The sequence below is a fragment of the Saccostrea echinata genome, unplaced genomic scaffold (assembly GCF_033153115.1).
Source record: "Saccostrea echinata isolate AGI-Se365-2 ecotype Australia unplaced genomic scaffold, CSIRO_AGI_Sech_v1 ptg000054l, whole genome shotgun sequence".
Taxonomy (NCBI): domain Eukaryota; kingdom Metazoa; phylum Mollusca; class Bivalvia; order Ostreida; family Ostreidae; genus Saccostrea; species Saccostrea echinata.
Genome location: NW_026889803.1, coordinates 57,990,164 through 58,012,717, shown reverse-complemented (window position 1 = coordinate 58,012,717; position 22,554 = coordinate 57,990,164). Strand labels below are relative to the sequence as shown.

Sequence of the window (22,554 nt, the reverse complement as noted above, 5' to 3'; positions counted from 1 at the left end):
ACCATCAACTGTGAATATTGTAAGTAAAGCAACAGCTTACTTTATAATTGTTGATTTTTTTAAAATTACCTGAAAGATTATTTAAGATGCATGCAAGTATAAAGGAAAATATTTTTATAGATCTTTTCTAGAATAGTAGCAAGGCCATGTTAAATATATTGATAATGAAGTATCATATAAAGAAAAATCTCAAGAATCACATGGCCAGAAAAGCTGATACTTATAGGAAGTGTGAATTCTAAATTGTTCAAATCATGACCTCCCAGGGGTAGGATGGGGCCACAATAGGGGATCAAAGGTTTACATTGAAATAATTTTAAAATCTTCTCAAGAACCATAGAACCAGAAATTCTGAAACTGATGTGAAAGCTTTCTGGTGTAGTTTATATTGTAATTTGTTCACCTTATGTCTCCTAGGGTAGGATGGGGCCACAGTAGGGAATCAAAAGTTTTACATTGAAATATTTTTGAAATCTTTTCAAAAAACAATTAAACCAGGAAAGATGAAGTTTAGGTAAAACCATACTGATGTAGTGTAGTTTATAAATTTTCAGATTTTTGTTACCCGGTGTTTTTTGTTGGGGGGGGGGGGGAAATAGGGGTTATTTGGTGAAAAGTCTTTAAAACTCAGCTTTATTTAAAAAAAAAAAGCCAAGCCATGATGAATCATAATAATTGAAGCCTTCTCTGATTTGCAGAATCATTTTTGTTTAAATCATGGCCCCTTTGTTCGACCACATGGCAATCAAAATTTGACACAGGAATACATATATATTGTGAAAAAATCTTATGCAGAACAACAGTGCTAAAGTGACTCAAGTGAGCATTGTGGCCCATAGGCATTTTGTTTCTGTATTGTAAAATTTTTGACTTTGATTTTGAAGTGTCCCCAGTGTCATCATACACTAGAAAATCAAGAACCGTTCTGCTTGATCTGCAAGCAGAACAGTGAATTTGAAGAGTCTTTAAGAAGAGATCAGGAGAAGGTTGGTTATATACACTGAATTTTTTTGTTTTCTATTCCTAAATTGTAAATATTAAAGATATGAAACTTAATTTAAAAAATAAAGGTGTTTACAATTTCATTAACTAGGCATTGCAATATTTGGAGGATGGAGAGATTGAAAGTCAAACAGATGCCCATTTAGATGAGGTATGTGAGAGTTTTGGGCGATGGGGGTTTATCGAAAATCTTGCTTGAAGTATACACTACACTGTTGTTGAGTGATGACACTATTGGATTTGACAATTGAACAATTTGAATCACGTGTTACATTCCTAAAAACATGTGTTTTAATTGGTTGATTAGGACCCGCCCACTCTCTCATGGTATCCTTTGCCTATATATAGTTGGAAAGCATCCAACGGCCTAGCCAGTTGCCATGTTTGATGGTTGAAAACTGATGTAGACTTTTTGAACTTAAAAAAAAAACAACATAAAATCATTTTTCAGCACGTGATATTCCTTTCACAGACGGTATATTTATATTGTTGAATAGTTGACTAGCACACAGTTTTATCCTACATGTATTTCTGCCGATTTCCTCTGCAATAAATTGACCGTCGGCGGCATTTTCCATTTTCGGTGTTTGTTAAATTGAATAGTCTGCTCGACTTTTCAGCGCACTAAAAATCTTTTTCTCTCTGTTTTAGTCCCTAGTGATTGTAAACAAGTGAACTATTACATTGAGTAAGCAAACCCAAGCAAATTGAAAACTCTGGGATTATTGTAAGGCATACCAAGCTAATAACACTTGTTATTGAAAAAAATGTATTTTCATAGCTGGTAAAACACAAGTGAAACATCGGAATTATTCAAAAGTTTACTGTTTTATTGCAACAACTGTCAAAAATACCATATTCAAATGTGTGTTTGTTACTGCATACCCATTTTACCGGCCGTCATGGCAATAAACAAGCGACCAGTAAAATCAAAATCCTTGTTTTTATGCCCCGCCATGAATATGGCCGGGGCATATAGTGTTTGTCATGTCCGTCTTCCATCTGTCTTTCCGTCACGCTTCGTGTTTAGCTCTCTTCAAAGCTCAGTTTCAAAGAAACTATCCAAGATAATTTTTATCAAACTTCATATGCTAATACATACTGATGTAACTTTTTCAATTGCATCAACATTTTTTGACCTTGACCTTTCCTTTGACCTTAACTTCATTTATTTTAAACTAGTGTTTAGCTCAGTTTTAAATAAACCATTCAAAATATTTTTATGAAACTGAAATATGCTGATACGTATTTGTGAGAAGTATTCAACTGCATCAAAAACATTTGACCTTGAACTTTTCTGTGACCTTGACTTCACTTTTCTTAGGTTTTCATTTTGCTTAATTTTAAAGAAACCATTTAAGACATGTTTTTGTAGGTTTATGCACTTGTACTTAATTTGGTGAGAATTTATCATCTATATCCAACTTTTTAGATTTCAGTTTCAATTTTAAAGAAACTATTCAAGATATTCTCATCAATTTCATACACTAATACAAATTCACATGTTGCATTACTTATATACCCTCAGCGGGGCATTCATGTCCTATAGACATATTTCTTGTTTCAATGCAATTTTTACTTTAACAGCGAATATTATCTTAATATAATCATTAAAATAGAATAAATATCACATATATTTGCATGTTAAAAATAAAAAATTAAACAATATTCACCGAATCTTACATTTAATTTTATTGATGTACTGAAGAAGAAAACAGGTGAAAAACGGCCGTTTTTCTATCACATAGAGCATTTGAGTACAGATAGACTAAAACTAGAATAAAAGTAAAAATATTTCAACCTAGGTAAGGAGACAAAGAAGAGGTAGAGTTATGGAGGAGCCAAGAGAAGGCATTGTTCTAAAGTTCAAAACCAGCAAAAGCTGGGATATAAAGACGAGGAAATTTAACCTCACAGACTCTGTGCAGGCAAGTTGCAGATAGGAAAAAAAATACCATTCAGTTTTTTCAAGATGTAGGGATAAAAGCTTAATATTAACTATACTTTCAGCGTAGAATCACAATGCAGTTAAAATTTTACTTAGATTGACCTAGATTTAAATGAATTACTGTATCAAATGCAAGTTGAATAAGTAAAAAAAAAAAATTCCCTTGTCAATTAAGGTGTTCAAATTCATGAAGAATTAAAACTTGCACTTAAGTAGGAACTATTTTTATATAGCCTTGTTTTTTGTCATCCATTAAAGGGACTTGCACACAGATTAAATGTTAATATTTTCAAAAAATTTCAGTATAATAGCATGACTTCTTTGTTGCTAGAGCCTATTGTCCTCTTGTTTTAACACATACTTTTCTAATGAATTATGGGAGAAAGTGACAGGGATTTGCAAACTGTAGATAGTTCTTCATAAAACAAACATACAATTGTAAAATATGTATAAGGCAGTGTACATTTTTTTGTTAAATGCAGTTAAAAAAAGTTTTGTTTGTTATTCAGGCAGTATTGGACTATGTGGGAAGTTCTGATGAGGCATTTGAGTTTTTTAACCTTATCCTACCAGACAAATCCAAAATTGATCACTCATCTAGAGGAACACTTTCTCAATGGCTCAAGAGTAACTCTGTAATACAGGTTGAATGGCTGCCAAAGGTATCAGGGATTTTGCTATGAAAATCTTTATTTTTCATTTCACTTAATTTAGCTTGCTTTGTAGCAGGCTTATACTGTACCATAAAGTGATTTTGTCATGTGGTACTTTGTATTGTGTAATTGACTCCAAATATTAACAGAAACTTGAACCAAACTTGATGTAATTCAATAGTAAGTTAAACTTTTAGGAATTAACTCCAAATTGAAATAACAGACAAATTAACAACTAAAATTTCTCAAAGTAGACTAAAATATGAAATATGATTAAAAAAAAGGAAATTGTGGTTGATTTTGGTGTTTATATTTTCAAAATAGGGAACGGTTGAAATATCAAGAGCACCTCCCGCCACCATCTCTTCTGAAGCAAGTTTATCAGTGGTAAGAAAGTTCAATTTGATAATATTAAGGTTATGGACCAGCTATGTACTTGTATATCTTATACAAGTATCCTTATAAATGACTATGTATTCTTATAGATAAAAATTACAGGAATAAATTCCTATTAAAATCTTTTATTCATAGTGAAATTTACAGTGCTTTTCTTTTAAAACAGGATACAACCAATGATTGTAATCCAGGACTTTCCACCTTATCTACAACTGAGCAAGACGTACATGTAAATATATTTTAGCTTTGTTAAAAGCTTATTTTCTATCCTGCATTAGAAGTGTTCTCTTTTCTCAGGATAGTGAGGTATACAGAAGATCCAATTTTCACAGTCTGTGTTTATTAATTTATTTACTACTAGGCAGATCTTCCGTTAATGACAGTGAGACAAAGAAGAAGGAGGAGAGCAGCATCAAGAGCCCGTGCTCACATTAGAGAATGGTGTAACAGAGTAAGTTGCTAAAGTAGGTAGGATTGTACCCAGTGTCATATACAGTCAAATCTCATTATCTCAAACTCAATAGGACTGAGAAGAAAACCATGAGATATCCTAGGATTCGAGATATCAAAAATAAAATACTTCTATTAGTAATGAGACATCAAAATTTCTTTGACATATTCATGGTAATTTAGATATCATTGTTCGAGATAACAAAGTTGAACTGTAGTATATTGAATCTCTGATCAAGCTTGTGTTTATATCTCATGGGAATAAAGGGCAGAGGAATCTAGACTCTTAATTGGAGTTGTTAGTATCTGTGATTTTGAAATAATTTTTGTTGACTAGCCTTTATTTATAAAATTTTATGATATTAAGTTAGATATTGTTTAAAGTAATATTTTTTTATTTTATTTAATTTTTAGATCTCAGCAACCAAATTGTAGAAATTCATGTTTTACTAAGATGACAGTTTTACAGAATCAAAATATTTTTGACTTTAAATACTTTTCCATGTCAAAGTTGGCAGCAGTCCTGGCAGTATTGCAGTTAACTCAATGGAGACCTTGGGTGATACCCTCCCCCCCCCCCCTAGATTCCTTACCTGTAGAAAATGATAGGTTTTTTTAGCGCACCTGAGCCGAAGGCTTAAGTAAGCTTTTCTGATCGAAATTTGTCTGTTGTTTTTGTCGTTAACTTTTCACATTTTCATCTTCTTCTCCAGAACTACTGGGCCAATTTCAATCAAACTTGACACACAAATTATGCTTGGGTAAGGGGGATTCAAGTTTATTCAAATGAAGGGCCACGCCCTCCTCCAAGGGGAGATAATTACGAAATGGCAAAAAATTAATGGCATTATTTAAGGAATCACTGTCTAGTTAGTAGAGTATGCCAGGGCATCAACGATAGTTGGAAACGTGGGATAATTTGCATAACGGACGAAGCCCGTTATGCATAAATTATCCCACGTTTCAAACTATCGTTGATGTCCCTGGCATACTCTACAAACTAGATAGTGATTCCTTATATTTCCATTTCATTGTGAAATAAAATTGTAAATTTAGATTTTAAAAATGTAGACTAATAGATTTAAATTATACGAGGCCTCACATGTCAATTTCAATAGCCCCCGCCCACTGACGTCAAACACAAAGACAGCCGCACGAGGATTACATGCATATTAGGCCTTCTTAGCTCCTGACCTTTCGCTTGGCGAAATTTGCATTCCATTAGAATGATCAAGAAATCAACTCTCCTAATTTTTAAAGAGTTATCACAGAGAAAACAAATAGAAATGGAAATACTGAAAAATCTTCTTCTCAAGAACCACAGGGCCAGGAAAGATGAAACTCATGTGGAAGCATCCTCTGGTAGTGTACATTCAAGTTTGTTCAAATCAGGACCCCTGGGGGTAGGGTGGGGCCACAATGGACGATCAAAGTTTTACATAGGAATATATAGGAAACATCTTCAAAAATCTTCTTCTCAAGAACAGCAAAGCTTTGATTGGTCATACTTATATGGAAGCATCCTCAGATGATGTAGATTCAAGTTTGTTCAAATCGTGACCTCCAAGGGTAGGGTGGGGCCACAATGAAAGTTCAAACTTGTAGAGAAAAAAGTCAGTCAAAATTTATGCAAGCATCCTTAGTTAGAGTAGATTTAATTTTGTTCAAATCGTACCCCCCCCCCCCCCCACTCCCTTTTAGGGGTAGGTTGGGACCACTTATGCATTTAAGCTTTTCAATACTGAACTGATTTTTCCTTTTTTCCTAGCCACAGTGCTCAGGTGAGCGATGTGGCCCCTGGGCCTCTTGTTCCTTTTTCTTTTCCATGTCCCATCCTGTCTGCATAAGTGTTAATTTCATGTGCATGTGAAATTCTATCAGAGAAAGTTAAGATTGATTTGAGTTTTTATATATTCATAATAGGGAACAAATGAACTTTCAAGAGTACTTCCTGTCTCATCTGATGAAGAGAATGCAAGTTTTTCAGTGGTAAGAATGTTAGATACATGTAAGAGAAAATCCATTTACATGCATGGACATCTGTATTTATTACAATTCAGCATTCTTTAAACTTTAGATTAAATGTTTTTCTAGTTAAATAACAATGTTAGTCATGCAGAACGAAGCATACCAGGACATGCAACACAGGCAGTTGTGTCTGATACATACAGGTTAGCTATACAACCCTGCTGGTACTATTTTACTTTACTTTTTTATGGATTCAAAATATTAATTGCATTTCTAGAATTGTCCATTAATTTATATGTGTAGTTTGTACATAACACTTTTGTTGTTTATGCATTCACACTGTTGATTATTTTTCATTGATATAAAATGATTATGCATTTCAGAAACTATGTAGAAAATGTCATTTGTATTGATGAATCAGAGGAGGAATTTGATATGGAGAAATCTAGGGATGTTCAAGATGACAATCAAGAAATGTAGGTTCTTAATACTTAGTAGCAGTTACCTTGCCAAATCTGGCCACAGGTGGTTCCATAAAATTTTGTCAGGTTAGGAGAAAAATTGATCATTTTTTGATGCTAACTTAAATGCATAGCAAGAAGTAAAGCCTCCCATCAGTTCTGTATCTGTGTACAACAGTTTTTTTGGACATTTATTTATGAGGTGATGAATTCGGTAAGTGGACATCTCGACCTAAGGACACCTCAGCCCGTCACGCTCGACATCTCGCCCAAGATTGTTGACATCTTGGCCCATATAAAAGACCCCTTGGCCCAGGCAAAATTTTTTATGATGGAAAAAAAATAGTTTAACCCATCATTTGAATTTTTATTAGTAATGGTGTAATTATTCTTTCTGATGATTAAACAATTTAAAAAAAATGGGGGATGGTGGGGAGTTCTTTGATAGATAACAGTTTTATATTTTCCAACTTATCTAGATCATTCTTTCATTTACATCTATTTCTTTTGGAAAAAGTAAATTTTTTTCTGCAATATCATGGTTGCGACCGTTAATCTTGTCTTAACAAAAAAAGAAAGAAAGACATTTTATTGCTTATATACATGTAGATCTATATGTCTATATAATTTATCGTATAAAGATATATACATTTCATAGTAAGATTTTGCTTGGGCCGAGGTTTTTTATGTATGGTCCGACCTGTCTGAGCGGAAATGTCACTGGGCCAAATGTCAATGGGTCGAGGAGGTGTTGGACTGAGGAGTCTGACATTGTTTATAGTATATTGTTTACTGAGCTTTTTTTCAGCAGAAAAATTAGCTGTTAGAGATGGATGAAACATTTAAACAGTAAAGAATTCAATTTCAGTGAAATGAATACTTGTAATAAAAATATTTAAATTCTACCAAAATATGCTAAGCACTAACTTTTTATACTTTTCTTTCTGAGGCTAAATTCTCCATATTACGCCAAAAATACGTTACATATAGGAGAATTTAATCATTTGATTTCAGTCAATTTACTGTCATTTTCAGAGAAGATATGTCTTTTGTCTTGACAAAGCTATCATCAACTATCAAGAAAGATCAAGTCACCAGATTTAACATTCACAGACCAACAATTTGGGAGTGTACCCTGAGAAAGTTAAAGAGGGAAGACTTTGACCCAAATAATGAACTACTTATTAAATTCTCAGATGACTTTGGTTCCACTGAAGTTGGAATTGACCAAGGAGGCCCTAAAAGGGAATATTTAAGTCTTATTCTGGAATACATCATGAATTCCAAACTATTTGAAGGACCAGACAATAGTAAGACACTCTCTTGGCTCAAATCAGGTGAGAACTATTATCGGAAATTGTTACATTTTTTGAATATAGTCATCTGTTAAAAACATTCCGATTCTAAACACAAGTACTCCACTGCTTTTTTACATTCTTTAAAAAAAAAATTGGACATAATGGGAAAAATCAATTAGTAAGGCAATATCATTGTAAATACCCAGTTAGCTAAATAAATTATATCAAACAAGTTATGCATATAATTATACCCCCCGCAAACGAAGTTTAGGGGGGGTATATTGGAATCAGCTTGTCCGTCTGTCTGTCCGTCTGTCTGTCTGTCCGTCTGTCTGTAGACGAGATTTTGTCCGGACCATTTCTTGGAAACTGTTGCAAGGATTTGTCTGAAAATTTGTATACTTATTCTTTGCCATATGAAGGTGTGCACCTGGTATTTTCATCATGATTGGATAATTTTTTTGCATTTTACAGGTGTTTTTTTCATTTTTGTTATGTTGTTTTGTCTGGATCTGTTCCCAGAGACTATTGCATAGATTTGTATGAAAATTTGTACACTTATTATTTACCTTATGAAGATGTGCACCTGGTATTTTCAACATTATTTGATAATTTTTCTGCATTTTGCAGGTGTTTTTTTTTTTTTCATTTTTATTGACTTAGTCATTTCGGGTTCATGTCTAAGGTTTGAGACATAGAATCTAGAACATCTGAACAAAAATGTGAACTACAGCTTAAAACTACTCATTAGAACTAAAAAAAAATCACAAAGTATTAAAAACAGTTTTTACATTACACAGCAGATAGTGTAAATCCATTTGTCCCTTGGGAGTAATGAGTGGACATGCATCCAGTTAAAGATTAATTAATGAGTTCAGTGTGGGAAGCTGTTAGGGCATCTCTGATCAAGCAGCTCTTATCTATATCTCCTGGGAATTGGGCAGAAAGAAATAAAGATCTCTGTTGTCTAAGTCTCTTAATTGTAATTTATGTCTGTCAAAATACATAGTTACTGGAACCAGCCTTTTATTTTTAAAATGAGTTTGATATAAAGGTATTAAGATCAATTTGATTTTGTATAATTAATTATGATATTTTTTTTTCAACAATCAATTTGCAGAGTGTCATGTCTCACAAAGATGACAGATAGTTGCAAACTATGTTTTCAATGTAATAAAAAAACACTGTAATTACTAGTATTGATGTTTTATTAGGCTGCACCTTAGTTTCATTCATTAAAAAAAAAAATACTGAGTAATTAAATTTTCACTCTAAATGTTTTAGCAAATTGTGAACACCTCTCACATCTAGAAAACAGTAGTGATTTGGTACCTTCTCTGAAAAACCCAGCGGGGGGTATTTGTCCCTTTTGGACAGTTCTAGTTTCATTTGATTTATTTTAATTCCATCTTTTGTACTGTGTATTATATCTGTTGAACACTTTTTGATGATAAAAAATTATCTGTAAATCCCACTGACCTTTAAATTCTTTTTTCGTAAAAAACTATAAAATAGATGCAGTGTGTTTTAGTTCATTTTTGAAATAAATGCAGTGTGTTTTAGTTTATTATACAAATTAAGATTTTGCCAGATATGAGCTTATATAGGGAATAGCCCATCAAAAGTGAGAAGGGGAGCCTATGTGGAACATCTGTAATAAAATCCGTTACAGTTACAGCACTAGCTGTAATCTATTTTTCTTTTTACCTTGCAGCAAATGACAAAGATGAATACTTCTATGCTGGGTTAATGATAGCAGTTTGTTTAGTTCATGGGGGACCGGCACCACACTGTTTTGCCCCATGTCTCGTAGAGGCCTTGGAGAAAGGACCCATGCACACAAAGGTTTTTTTGAAGGATATGCCGGATCCTGAGTTAAAGACACAATTGGAAAAGGTTATTGCCTTTTATAGACCAAGGTTTTATTGGGAGGGGGGCAAAAGAAGTAAAGCAACACTGGCAAATGTTTTTCCATGATGTATATGATAGTTCTTATTATTACCTAACCTACTGTTTAAATTGTAATTATAAGCATTTTGAACTGTTTCCTGATTCACTTAAATGTTTTTTGCACATCATGAAACAGTCAAAACTGTTTATCTGGTCACAGAATGAACTGTTGCATGGCTGAACTAATCCATTATGACGTCATAATTAATTTCCCATACTTTACAGCTATAATATTGAATCATGTATAAATTGAAGCATTTTCATGGCAAAAAATTTGAAATTATTATTTGAAGAGTAATCCTGATACCCATATAAACATGTATTCAATTTTAATATCCTTTGAAAGAAGAGGACAAGAACACCTTTTCAGCTCACCTGAGCTGAAAGCTCAAGTGAGCTTTTCTGATCACATTTTGTCTGTTGTCCGTCTGTCCGTCCGTCTGTCTGTAAACTTTTCACATTTTCGACTTCTTCTCCAGAACCACTGGGCCAATTTCAAAGTAGGTAGGATTGTACCCAGAACCACTGGGCCAATTTCAACCAAACTTGACATTTGTTATATTGACATGGAAGCATCATCAGATAGTTTAAAATTAAATGTCATGTCCTGCATTAACATTGGAACATTTTCAACTTATTCTCTGAACTGCTGAATCAATAACAAGCCTTCGGCCTCGGGCAACAGTTTCCCAGGTCTGCCCCATTACCTCGGGACAACAGTTTGACAGTTCCCCTCGCAGTTATGAAATAAGTGTATAATATTTGACTCTTTCTGAAGTTTCGAGCTAAATGTAGCTCCAATAATTCAAATACCTAACATACATGTACATTCTTATGAAGGGATTTGAATCCTGAAGATTTTCAAGTTTAGATGGAAGAAGTTGGCATTTCTTGGGTCTCCAAGCTTATGGAGAAGGGAGGGATTTGAGATGTAGGTAGCTTAACAATAACTTGCAATGAACTTTTTTCCAGGTACTTGATGCTAGATCCCAACAAGACCTGCACAAGGCATTGGAGGATATACCATTTTTAAATTATGCAGGAATTGATTATTATACTTGTTCCCCTGAGCAGGCCAACTCTCTTGTCAGCAAAGTTGTACATGCATACCTGTTTGACAGAGCAAGTCAATCATTTGAGAGGTAACCTGATTTGATTAATTGAACTTTAAAAAATTAAATGGTAAATTGAAAATTTCATATTTGGACAGAACTGAATTTAATGCAACTTTTCACTTCAAGATAAGTTAAATGTTCTGAGACTATTAAAGTTTTCCTTTCATGTAATTTTCAATGAGCTATAATATGGAACATATATCAAAATTTTTAAAATTTCCATGATTGTTTTCTTATCATAAAACAGATATAAATGTTGTCCAATGTAAAATATGGTCATTATAGTTAGTTTCTATGTGTGAAGATTTAGATGTGGACTGCAAACATTGGGTGTCCTGGAAAATTTGAGCAGTCTGAAAGAACTGTTCTTGGAGAAGAATGTAACTTTGAATAGGGTCATATTTGAGGAAATCTTTACATATACATTATCTCCTGAAATGAGCAACACCAGACAAAGGGAAACTGCAATTGTCGCCCTGTGGCGAGACTTCTTAGAGGACGTAGAAAGTAAGTGGAATGTGCATTATCAAGAAAAAAATAAAATGAGTATTAATCTTTAAAGATAGTGATAGATCACATGTTGTTCTTTTACAGGTGGTAAAGCAAAAGTCACCTTTTCCAAAATACTACAGTTCTGTACAGGGTCCAAAGTTATTCCACCTTTGGGGTTTCATCCGAAACCTACCATATCTTTTCATTACCAAAGATTTCCAAAAGGAATAACCTGCACAAACAATTTAATACTTCCATTACAAACATGTGACTTTGAGGAATTTGTTTTCAATTTGGAGTTTGGAATCCTCAATACAGAAGGGTTCCTTTTGGAGTAAATAAGGAAGGGTTCCTTTTGGAGTGAACTTTGCTTTTTTTTTTAGCTCTGTATTGAAGATTACAAATTTCTTTTTTAGATCAAAATTTGTCAATTGTCTGTTGTCATTGTTGTAGATAAGTTCATTGTAAACATTTTTATACCCCCGCTCTGAAGGAGAAGGGGATATGCTGTTTTACCCTTGTGTTTCTGTGTGTCTGTCCATAACAAATTTTGGTGGCAGTTTTCTCAGCAACTACTCATCGCAGATACTTGAAATTTTAGCACGTACATTCTTTGTTTAGGCATGCCATATGGTGGTATTCATTTTTGTACAAGTCCAATGTCAACTTCCTGTTTATCACTGTGTCTGTCCATAACTGAACTTGTGTATCCACATGAGAGTAGGGGTATTATTAGTGAGCATTGGTTCACAGACTTCTTGTTTTTTTTACATTTTCCAGAACAACTGAGCCAATTTCAACCAAACAGCTAGAGTATCCTTGGGCAAAGGGAATTCAAGTTTGTTCAAATGAAGGGAGACATACCCTCTCCCAAGGGGATATAATCAAGAAATACTTGAGTAAAATTGGATGGGGTCATTTATGGTACAGTGTATTTCCACCCTCAAAATTTTATGGATTCAGAGTAGAAAAAAAGATTTTCACTGAATATAGTTTAAATTAATTACTATTCGCATCATAATTCATCAAGAACTATAGAATTAGATTCAAATGAAAAATTCTATGAGGTATGAAGCACCTTTTTTTCTTCAGAAAAAATATTTAGGGTAGATCATATGAAGAAATTTTTAGCTCTACTGGTCAGAGACCAGAAGAGCTTATGCGATAGTAAGGTGTCCGTCGTCCGTCCGTCTGTAAACAATTTTTCAAAACGCTACTCCTCCTACAGTTTTGGTCCGATTTCAATATAACTTGGCACACAAGTAGACTACACTAAGATACATAATTTAGTGCATCGGTTTTTGATTTCGATGGACGATGTTGCCATGGTTACTAAAAATAGAAATTTCTGTGAAATTCCTTTAAAACGCTACTCCTCCTACAGTTTTGGTACGATTTCAATATAACTTGGCACACAAGTAGACTACACTAAGATACATAATTTAGTGCATCGGTTTTTGATTTCGATGGACGGTGTTGCCATGGTTACTAAAAATAGAAATTTCTGTGAAATTCCTTTAAAACGCTACTCCCCCTACAGTTTTGGTCCGATTTCAATATAACTTGGCACACAAGTAGACTACACTAAGATACATAATTTAGTGCATCGGTTTTTGATTTCGATGGATGGTGTTGCCATGGTTACTAAAAATATAAATTTCTGTGAAATTCCTTTAAAACGCTATTCCTCCTACAGTTTTAGTCCGATTCAGTATAACTTGGCACACAAGTAGACTACACTAAGATACACAATTTAGTGCATCGGTTTTTGATTTCGATGGACGGTGTTGCCATGGTTACTAAAAATAGAAATTTCTGTGAAATTTCTTTAAAACGCTACTCCTGCTACAGTTTTAGTCTGCTTCAAATAGGCATACAAGAAGACTATACTATACATAATTTTTTGCATTGGTTTTTGAATTCGATGAACAGTGTTGCCATGGTTACTTAAAATAGAAATTTTTGTGAAATTCCCATTAAACGTTACTCCTCCTACAATTTTGGTCTGATTTCAATCTAATTTGGCACACAGTTAGAATACACTACGATACATAATATGTATTTCTGTTTTTTTTTTATTTGGGTGAATGGTGTTGTCATGGTTACTAAAAATAGAAATTTCCGTGAAATACTTTCAAAACGCTACTACTCCTAGTTTTCATTTGATTTCAATATAACTTGTCACAAAAGTAGACTACATTAAGATACATAATTCTATTTATTGTTGCATGTTGCAATGTTTCAAATCCAAGTGCTACTTTTCTTTTGTTATACAAACAGAGCAGTAGAGCTACAGTCTCATCAGAGACTTCTGGTTACACAGAGAATAGGAAGAGTAATAATTTATTATCACAACATAAAATTTAAAAAAAACCTATGACATCACAGGATGGTTGAAATACCTTAAAATTTCAAAAAGCATGGGGCCAGAAACCGATTAAAGGCATAATATGCATGCTTATTACAAAACTCAGTTCAGTTTAGTACCGGTATATTTTTTAGCTTTGAGTTGATTATAACATGACACCCTAATAGCACCATCTTTTGTCTTGATAGGCATTAGCATAATGCAACCTTGCATAGTTCAAAAATACAATTTACATTTCACAAGTTGACAAATGGCAAGTATACGATCAACCTACACTTGAGCATTGTACATTTCACACTTAATTCTCAAGATATGTTGGATAGTTTCATATTGTCAAATATTGATAGAACAATTGACGAAATTATGATTTACAATTAACAAATTAAGGTTTACATGCATACATTTTAAGAACTACAGAGTTGGAATTGTGAACCTGTCAGCTTATACCAATAGAATGCATCTTCAGCTAGTGTAGATTAAAATAGGAATACAATGTATATAGAAAGAAGAATACTGATGAAGAACAAGGAGGACCATATTTACTCAGGGGAGCATTGTGGCCCATGGGTCTCTACACTTGCCACTTGGACATTGAAATCAAAATGCTAGTGCAGAAGCTTATTTTTTATGCCTGCTTGTTTATCAACTTTTAGGGAGTTGTTCATTTATCTGCTTTTCTTTTTAACCAAGGTCATTTTTTGCCTGGAATAGTATAATGGAATTTCTTTTTACATGTATTATGTTTTTGTTAAATTTTTGTCAGTAATATTCATGTTACAATTTTAATTGCATTTTATACCAATGTATGGTGATTTTCTTTATTTTTTTTTTGTTTGTTTGTTTGTTTGTTTGTTTGTTTTTTTTTTTTTTGGTGTTTTTTTTGCAGTGCCAAAAATTTTTTGTTGAGGCAAATAATGTCCATTTAATTGGCCATCACCCCCACCTAAGAACAAAGGTCAAAGTTGTTACTGATCTTTAACTTTAATATTGTTAAACAACTTTAAGCATGTTCAAAATGACATAAATTGATTATTTATTATGCATCAATGAATGAAATATTCTCCTCCAGGTAATGAAAAGCAGTTCCGTTTTCCTGTACATTTTTCATACTTCATGTGTTGGCTAGCATCAAAGCTCAAAACTTAGTATATTTTCATACTTCATGTGTTTACTATCATGAAGGCTCAAAACTTAAGGTCACAGATCAAAGGTTAAGGTCATCATATAGCTTTGGTATAGTCATGATTGAACTCATTTGAATATCATGCATTACTCTTTTATTTTACCTACTATTTAGCAAATGATTTTAGAGGATTGTCAAGAAAATTATATATACAGCATGCAAGTTAATGCATTTCCTACAGGGTATGCTGTAGCCTTCAGATTGCATTACTTTATAAACTTGGCCCTAAGTGAGAGACAGTATTCCATCTGTTAATTTTATGTATTCTCTTGTTCACAAGCTCATCCAAGTCTCATGATGTATTACTATCTTTTTTTTTGTTTGCTATCGTGTTGTTAATCAATTTGAGATGCAACATCTCTAGAAAGAGGAAAACTTTAGAGATATTTTCATTTTGTCAAGCAAGTACATGTATTAAGAAGCTATGGTGACCGTTGAGGCCCTTGTGGTTTTAATTCAGTTTAAAATAAAGTGATTAAATTCTCTTCAATGCTTTATAATCTTTCTTTGCTTATTTAATTATATGTATCACTGAGATAATCAATGTTACATGTAAGTAAATGGCAATAGCTGCAGTGACATTTTATTGTTTATGTATGTTATTGTGAGTTTCATTGATGAATCAGCCACTGCTTAAGAAATCTGTGGAGGTGATATACTTAGTGGTGTTTACCGACTGATAAATGGCAATGGTTTTCTTAAGAAATAAAGGCGATAATATTCAGTGGATATAACTCTAATGAAACATAATGACATGCACATCAATAATAAAATGTTTAATTTGCTAAGTCCTACTTTAGAGGATTATTTGTGCATCTATAAACAAAATGTCTTTCTTTGGTTGTTTGTATGGGAATAAATGTTGCAGAAAAAAATTACATAACCAGCATATGTGGGTTATGCATTTTTTCTGCAACATAAATTCCCATACTAACAACCAAAGAAAACGTTTTGTTTAATTGATGACTCTTTTGTTGCTTTCATTGGCAATTAACCTGCACCAAAAACTTTAGCCTGGTCAGTTGTCTGGAAAATGTAGGTCAGATCCAGCATCCAAAGGAAGCCTACAATTGTGCATCCTTAGATGTATCATCCATGCAAGTTTGGTCAACATATGGCTTATAGTTACCTTGGAAATAAACCAGCTCAAAATTTAACCTGGTCACTCATCCAAAAATATAGGTCAGATCCAGCATTCAAAGTAAGCCTGGTAATTTGCATTCTTTAATAGATGTTAATTCATGCAAGTTTGGTCAACAGAGGGCTCAAAGTTAATTGAAATGAAACCTGCTCCAAAAACATTAACCTTCTCAAAAACCTTTACCTGCCCCAAAAACATTAACCTGGTCATTCCTTAGCTGAAATTGCAGCATCTGAAACCTTGACTGGTACAACGAACCACGCTATAAGCATCTTTTATGCATCTCTGATTATTGTTGGGCTTTGAAGTACTTTATAACAAAACTTAATCTGGGAGCCAAGGGTTTATATATCACATAAGCTCCCCCAATTTTGTTGAGGTGAGCTAAAAAAGACAATTAAGAGCCAAAAGTTAAGTGAAAGATAGCATGAAGCTGCAATTAATAATAATTCATCCATAACATGCTAAAAATTATGCAGCTACAACCAATCTTTATATTGATATTAAGAAGTTTGTTTCTATCAATTAAATTTCCTCATCATAAGAGTTCCACTATCTCTGTCTGAGTGACTTGATGAAAATGAAAATAGGACTTGAAGGTCCTAGGAGTAAAAAAAAAAAAAAAAAAAAAAAAAAAAAACTTGATTCAGCTAACAAATACATGAAGATGAAATGCATGTGACAAGTTTCAAGATCACCTTTAAAGAAGATTTATCAAAATAACATCACAAGTGCAGATTCAACATAATGGAAAAACATTATATATATATCAACATGATACATGTACCAAGATTAGGAATTCAGTAGAAATGGTCACCAAAGAAATACATATATTTATGGTTTTATTGCTGTCTTTAATCGAATTCGTATAGCTCGCATCAATTTACTTGTTGATATCATTACTGTGAAATCATTTGAAGATAGCAAAAATTGATTATTCAGCAAATACATAATCCTATCAACAATTTCATTAATGCCCATGCACAGAAATTTGACTAAAGATTTCAGTTTTTCTTGACCATTTGCAAATAAAAGAAATGATGATATCTTCAAATTATAATTTTTTAAAATGGCACTCCTTAAAATATGAAAATTGTACACTTGTACAGATCGAGTTATCTCCATCTTTTCAATAGTTTTCATAACAAATTTTAAGAAATGATTTTCCCTCCTGCAAGAAATATAAATTTTTCAGTGAAAACATACATCATTGTAGTCAAATATAACAAGTATAAATAACTTTAATATTACTTTGAAGTTAAGCCCAGAATTTTGCTACATTAACTATAAAATAGATTGGTATCTTTTCAGTTAATTTACAATGAGCACAAATTTACATGATTTAGAGTATTTGGACCTCATCAAAATAGTTTAAACAATTCTGAAAACACTGTTCAGGTGTAGCTGCACCTTCCAATCTATTCTTTAGTTGTTCCTCTTGTGCTCTAGTCAGTGCATTCTCCTCCACATCTCTTTCAATGTTGAGATTAGGATCAATCTCATATTTTGAAATGCAGTCTTCCATGATTTGTATCAGTGAAGGTCCATACAAGTTTCTTACTGCCATACAGGATGAATTCACATTCTTTAAAATACCATTTATCCAGAGCTGGTGAGGACACAAGTTGTTCTCTGAAGATAACTTGTGGTCATTCCATGCTGCTCTAAAGGTTTCCAGCTGAGCATTTATATCTTGTAAAAAAGCATACTGGACAGCAAGCAGATGTCTATTTGTTCTCGGGATCCAGCAGGCCTTGGTCTTCCATTCTGTAAAATTTGTCATAATACTGTTGTATCACTTGAGAATGAACATCCCTCCAAAGTCTTTCAACACGTTGATTATGCACCGACCTGCCAGTGATATGGCTATGTCTATCTTGTCCGTTTACCATAGTAATAAACATAGATACCATGATGTTTTCTTTGCCATAATCTGAGCGAACACGAGATGGGATCCCATACTGCTCACAGGCATTTACAAAATGTTGAAGAACTGTTTTAGCTTTGTTATTTATGTCTGCCTTTAGAAACACAACAATCCGACTGTAGCCATCAATGCATCCATGTGTTGATATGCCCCATCTAAAACAAATTAAGTTATATGATCAATGAACTTCAGGTATTGAGCTTCATCAGTGGAATTTGGCAAAAAAAAAGTGTTTTTAAATATATATATTTAATGTCTATGCCTTACAAAGAAAACCAACTTGTATTTTCCTGTCATTTCCATCACGGAATAGGCATCAACATGCATAATTTTTAGATAAACTCAACATTTTGTGAAAACCATTCCTTTATGTCAGAAATGACCATTGCTATTTGGGGATAAGGATGGTTTGAAGTTTATATTCATATATTATACCTTGCAAGCTTCATATGGCCATCCATATGCCACAAGGAGTTGCTCATATGAACTTGGTATTGTCTTCTCGATACTGTTGTTCCCAAACGCTGAGCTACAGGCACTGGACATACTCTTGAAATGCTGTCCCTGACTCTCTTTCTTTGAACTTGTATGCCCTTTGTCCTCAATAGACCATACATCATCTGGAAACAATGATTCATGAGATTATTGATCTACTACATGTATTAAGTACATGTACTGAAATTAACAGGAGGCAGTAAATTCAAATTTACAGTGTGACAGTACAGTAAAATTTGTAACATATAACATTACAATGAAAGAAAGGCCCATGGACCACAGTGCTCACCTGAGCAGAAGATTTTTAAAGATTTTTTCCCCTTATATATTGCAAATAAAACTTTAATAAGTTGGCCTCATCCTAGTGTGTGTGTGTGTGTGTGTGTGTGTGTGTGTGTGTGTGTGTGTGTGTGTGTGTGAGGGGGAGGGGGGGTTATTTGTACCAACTTAAATCTGCACTACCGGAGAATGCTTGCTTATCAATATATCTTGGAAAAACTTTGATCTTGTATTGTTGCCCCAACCCAAATCATAGCCTTGCTGTTCTTGAGAGTAAGAATTTTAAAGATGTTTTCATATTTATCCTAATGTTAAACTTTGATTCCCTTTTGTTGCCCCTACCTACATACAAAGGAGTCATGATTTGAATGACATGTATTTGAACAAATCTACACTTGTTAAGAAAGCTTCCACAAAAGTGTTTTTTCTGGCCAATGGTTCTTAAATAAGATTTTTATCCCCTCACAATGGACATGGAGGGGATATAGTAAGGCAATCGTGTGTGTTCAGTTTTTGAGTGAGTGAATAAGAAAGGGCTGTACGAAACAGAAGTGTAGTAATCTGCATCAGGATCGATGTCCAATGCTGTTTTGATTTATAGATATATATGCTCTTTTCGAGGGGATGCTTTGCTTTGCGGTGCCCTTGTTGAAAGATGCAACCATGCAATTTCTCACTGCATCTTAATCATGCATCTCCCCTTGAAAGGGGGTGCGACCCTTCATTTGAAAAAAAAATCTGAATACTCCTTTACCCAATGATACTTTGTGGTAAGTTTAGTTGAACTTGGTCCAGTGGTTATGGGGAAAAAAAGTTAAAAATCTGAAAAGTTTACAGATGACATACAACAAACTGACAATCTTCGATCAGAAAAACTCACTTTTAAAATCCTTTGGCTTGTGTGAGCTTAAAAAAGTACATAAATCGATATCATATACTATAACACAACTATTTAGGAGAATTATTTTAGGAGAATGCTGAACAAAAATACTCCAATCTGATTAAATCAGCTGTTCTGATACGCTACCCCTTACGAAAGTAAGCGGTAGGGTATCAGAACAGCTGATTTTAATCAGATTGAAAATACTCTAATTATAATTTCTAAAATTAATATTAAACAAAGTACCAAAAATGCAATGCCAAGTCCATTTATTATGACAAAACAGGCTTCCCAGTTTTGTATGGAAGTGACATACATGCATGATGTTTTCAATTCGATACATTTAGTCTGTTATATATTTGCAGGGACCTATATACTAACTATAAGTATATAGGTCCCTGATATTTGCTTGCTTTAATATCATGATACTGCTATTTTTTTTTAAGACAATAAATGTTCAATTAAAATTAATATATGTATAAAAAAAAAAAAAAAAAAAAAAAAAAAAAAAAAAAAAAAAAAAAAAAAAAAAGATGTAATCAAAGACATACCACACTTCCAGCATTTGGAAATTTTTTTTGGAGTTCCTGAACTTCTATGTCTAGCTCTTCATCTGACATCGTAGAATATTTGTCCCTCTGGTGCAGCCCAATTGCTTTCAGCCTTCTGTAAACAACCTCAGGAGAACATTGAAAATGTTCTGCCATTTGCTTTGCAGTAAAATTCAAATTATGCAACATCTTCAGTTGGTCTTCTGTGATGTTTACTTTTGGTCTTCCACCATTTCCTGGTTTAATGCATACAAATTTTTATTACAAACAGACAAATACAGAAATTTAAACATGTGTCAAAAGTAACGCGAAATCGATATAAATCTAAATCGAACAATTTCTGAATCAGCATTAAGTGACAATTTCTCAGTAAACTAACTTATCCTGGGATTACTGGAGTGAGAGTAAATATATCTCTCAGATTTACATATTATTTACCTTCAATCAAGCTTCGAAGTTCGTAAATTCAACATAATTTACAATGCCTGAGAATTACTATAAGAATGACAAGCAGATTAATTATAAACCTCACACGTTTGCAGGCACTGCAAGCGTATATAGATGCTGTATAAGGAGTATTCCATCTCTGTATATAAATAATATAGCAAAATTGACATGTGGCGATCGTGTGCATGTAAATGTCCAGTCCGAATTTGCTCAGTATTTACGAAATGAAAATATTACATGGACCTGTTGAAAATGGTTTGTTGGTAGCCTTTACCACTGACTGTTTACTAACTTATGTGTAAAACTTACCCAAATTGTTTCCCCTTGGTGCCGAAAATGAGAAGCTTTCTGTATTATTGCGCATCTTTAACTGTATTTGATCTATTAATCCTGAAATGGCGCTGTGTATGGCTCTAAAGTTCAACAAATCAAGAGATTCTTTAATAGAATTCAGCGATCGCATTCCATTTTGTAAATTTTGTAAAATAATTTGACAATCAACGTCCTCATTATTGAAGCACCGCTGAGAAGACAGAATTATTCTCTGAATACTCTTTAAGATGTCATCCTTTGCTTCCGCAGCTGCCATATTAGTCTTGCACTAGGCAAACCGCGGATAATTCTACTTCCTTCACGAATCGGTCGAGGTGTACCGAGTGTTTGTCTCAAAGAAGGGACCATTCATTATTTAATATAATATGAAATGCGAATGGGTGATATCACCTATTCGAATAGGTGATATCACCTATTCATTTTGAATAGGTGATATCACCTATTCGAATAGGTGATATCACTTATTCGAATAGGTGATATCACCAATTCAAAATGAATAGGTGATATCACCTATTCGAATAGGTGATATCACCTATTCGAATAGGTGATATCACTTATTCGAATAGGTGATATCACCAATTCAAAATGAATAGGTGATATCACCTATTCGAATAGGTGATATCACCTATTAGAATAGGTGATATCACTTATTCGAATAGGTGATATCACCAATTCAAGTTGAATAGGTGATATCACCTATTCGAATAAGTGATATCACCTATTCGAATAGGTGATATCACTTTTTGGCAGTAAATACCAAAACGGCGCCTCATATATGTACATTGTAATAACAGATAAACAACAACGAGTTCAGACACTGGAAGAATATGTAACACACAAAAAAAAATATATTGCATAATATAGTAAAATATGAAATGTTTAAAAAAAATTAATAAAACGCAGTTTGAATTTAACATTTTTTATTGTTTCGGGTCTTATACCACTTACATAAGTAAATGAACATTGATGCAGAAGGTCAAACGTTTATGTACAGATGAGTCCTCAGTGGGGAGTTTTGCATCCAGGTGTATGTCGGGTCACATGCTCCCCGCATCAGTGTTAGCCTGGTAACAACAACCTTTATTTATAGAACGTGACCCAGACAAGGAGATCTGGTGAAAAATTTCTAACAAATAATTAATCGAAGAAATATGGAGAAAGTATATTACCATTAATGTTTTGTTTTGCATGCCAAGAAATCCCGTCCATTTTTCCAC

At 33.4% G+C, this 22,554-nt stretch overlaps 2 protein-coding genes and 2 long non-coding RNA genes across 4 annotated transcripts; 3 read left to right on the top strand and 1 right to left on the bottom strand.

Moving 5' to 3' along the window:
• The first annotated feature begins 6,402 nt into the window (after positions 1-6,402).
• On the top strand, positions 6,403-6,889 carry LOC133206333 (uncharacterized). The gene is made up of 3 exons (XR_009723747.1): positions 6,403-6,438; positions 6,544-6,620; positions 6,801-6,889. It is a non-coding gene; the product is annotated as an uncharacterized LOC133206333 (long non-coding RNA).
• Positions 6,890-7,920: 1,031 nt separating this feature from the next.
• On the top strand, positions 7,921-10,153 carry LOC133172056 (G2/M phase-specific E3 ubiquitin-protein ligase-like). Its single transcript, XM_061306863.1, has 2 exons — positions 7,921-8,215; positions 9,891-10,153. The coding sequence occupies exons 1-2, from the start codon at positions 7,921-7,923 to the stop codon at positions 10,151-10,153; spliced, it is 558 nt and encodes a 185-aa protein (XP_061162847.1).
• A 949-nt stretch (positions 10,154-11,102) lies between these two features.
• Positions 11,103-12,066, top strand: LOC133171775 (uncharacterized). The gene is made up of 3 exons (XR_009718867.1): positions 11,103-11,268; positions 11,546-11,748; positions 11,836-12,066. It is a non-coding gene; the product is annotated as an uncharacterized LOC133171775 (long non-coding RNA).
• Positions 12,067-17,258: 5,192 nt separating this feature from the next.
• LOC133205891 (uncharacterized) lies at positions 17,259-21,604 on the bottom strand. Its single transcript, XM_061341783.1, has 4 exons — positions 21,314-21,604; positions 20,558-20,793; positions 18,788-18,972; positions 17,259-18,507 (listed from the first exon to the last, which is right to left on the bottom strand). Exons 1-4 carry the CDS (start codon positions 21,591-21,593, stop codon positions 18,153-18,155), a joined length of 1,056 nt encoding a protein of 351 aa, XP_061197767.1. The 5' UTR covers positions 21,594-21,604; the 3' UTR covers positions 17,259-18,152.
• Between the last annotated feature and the right edge of the window lie 950 nt (positions 21,605-22,554).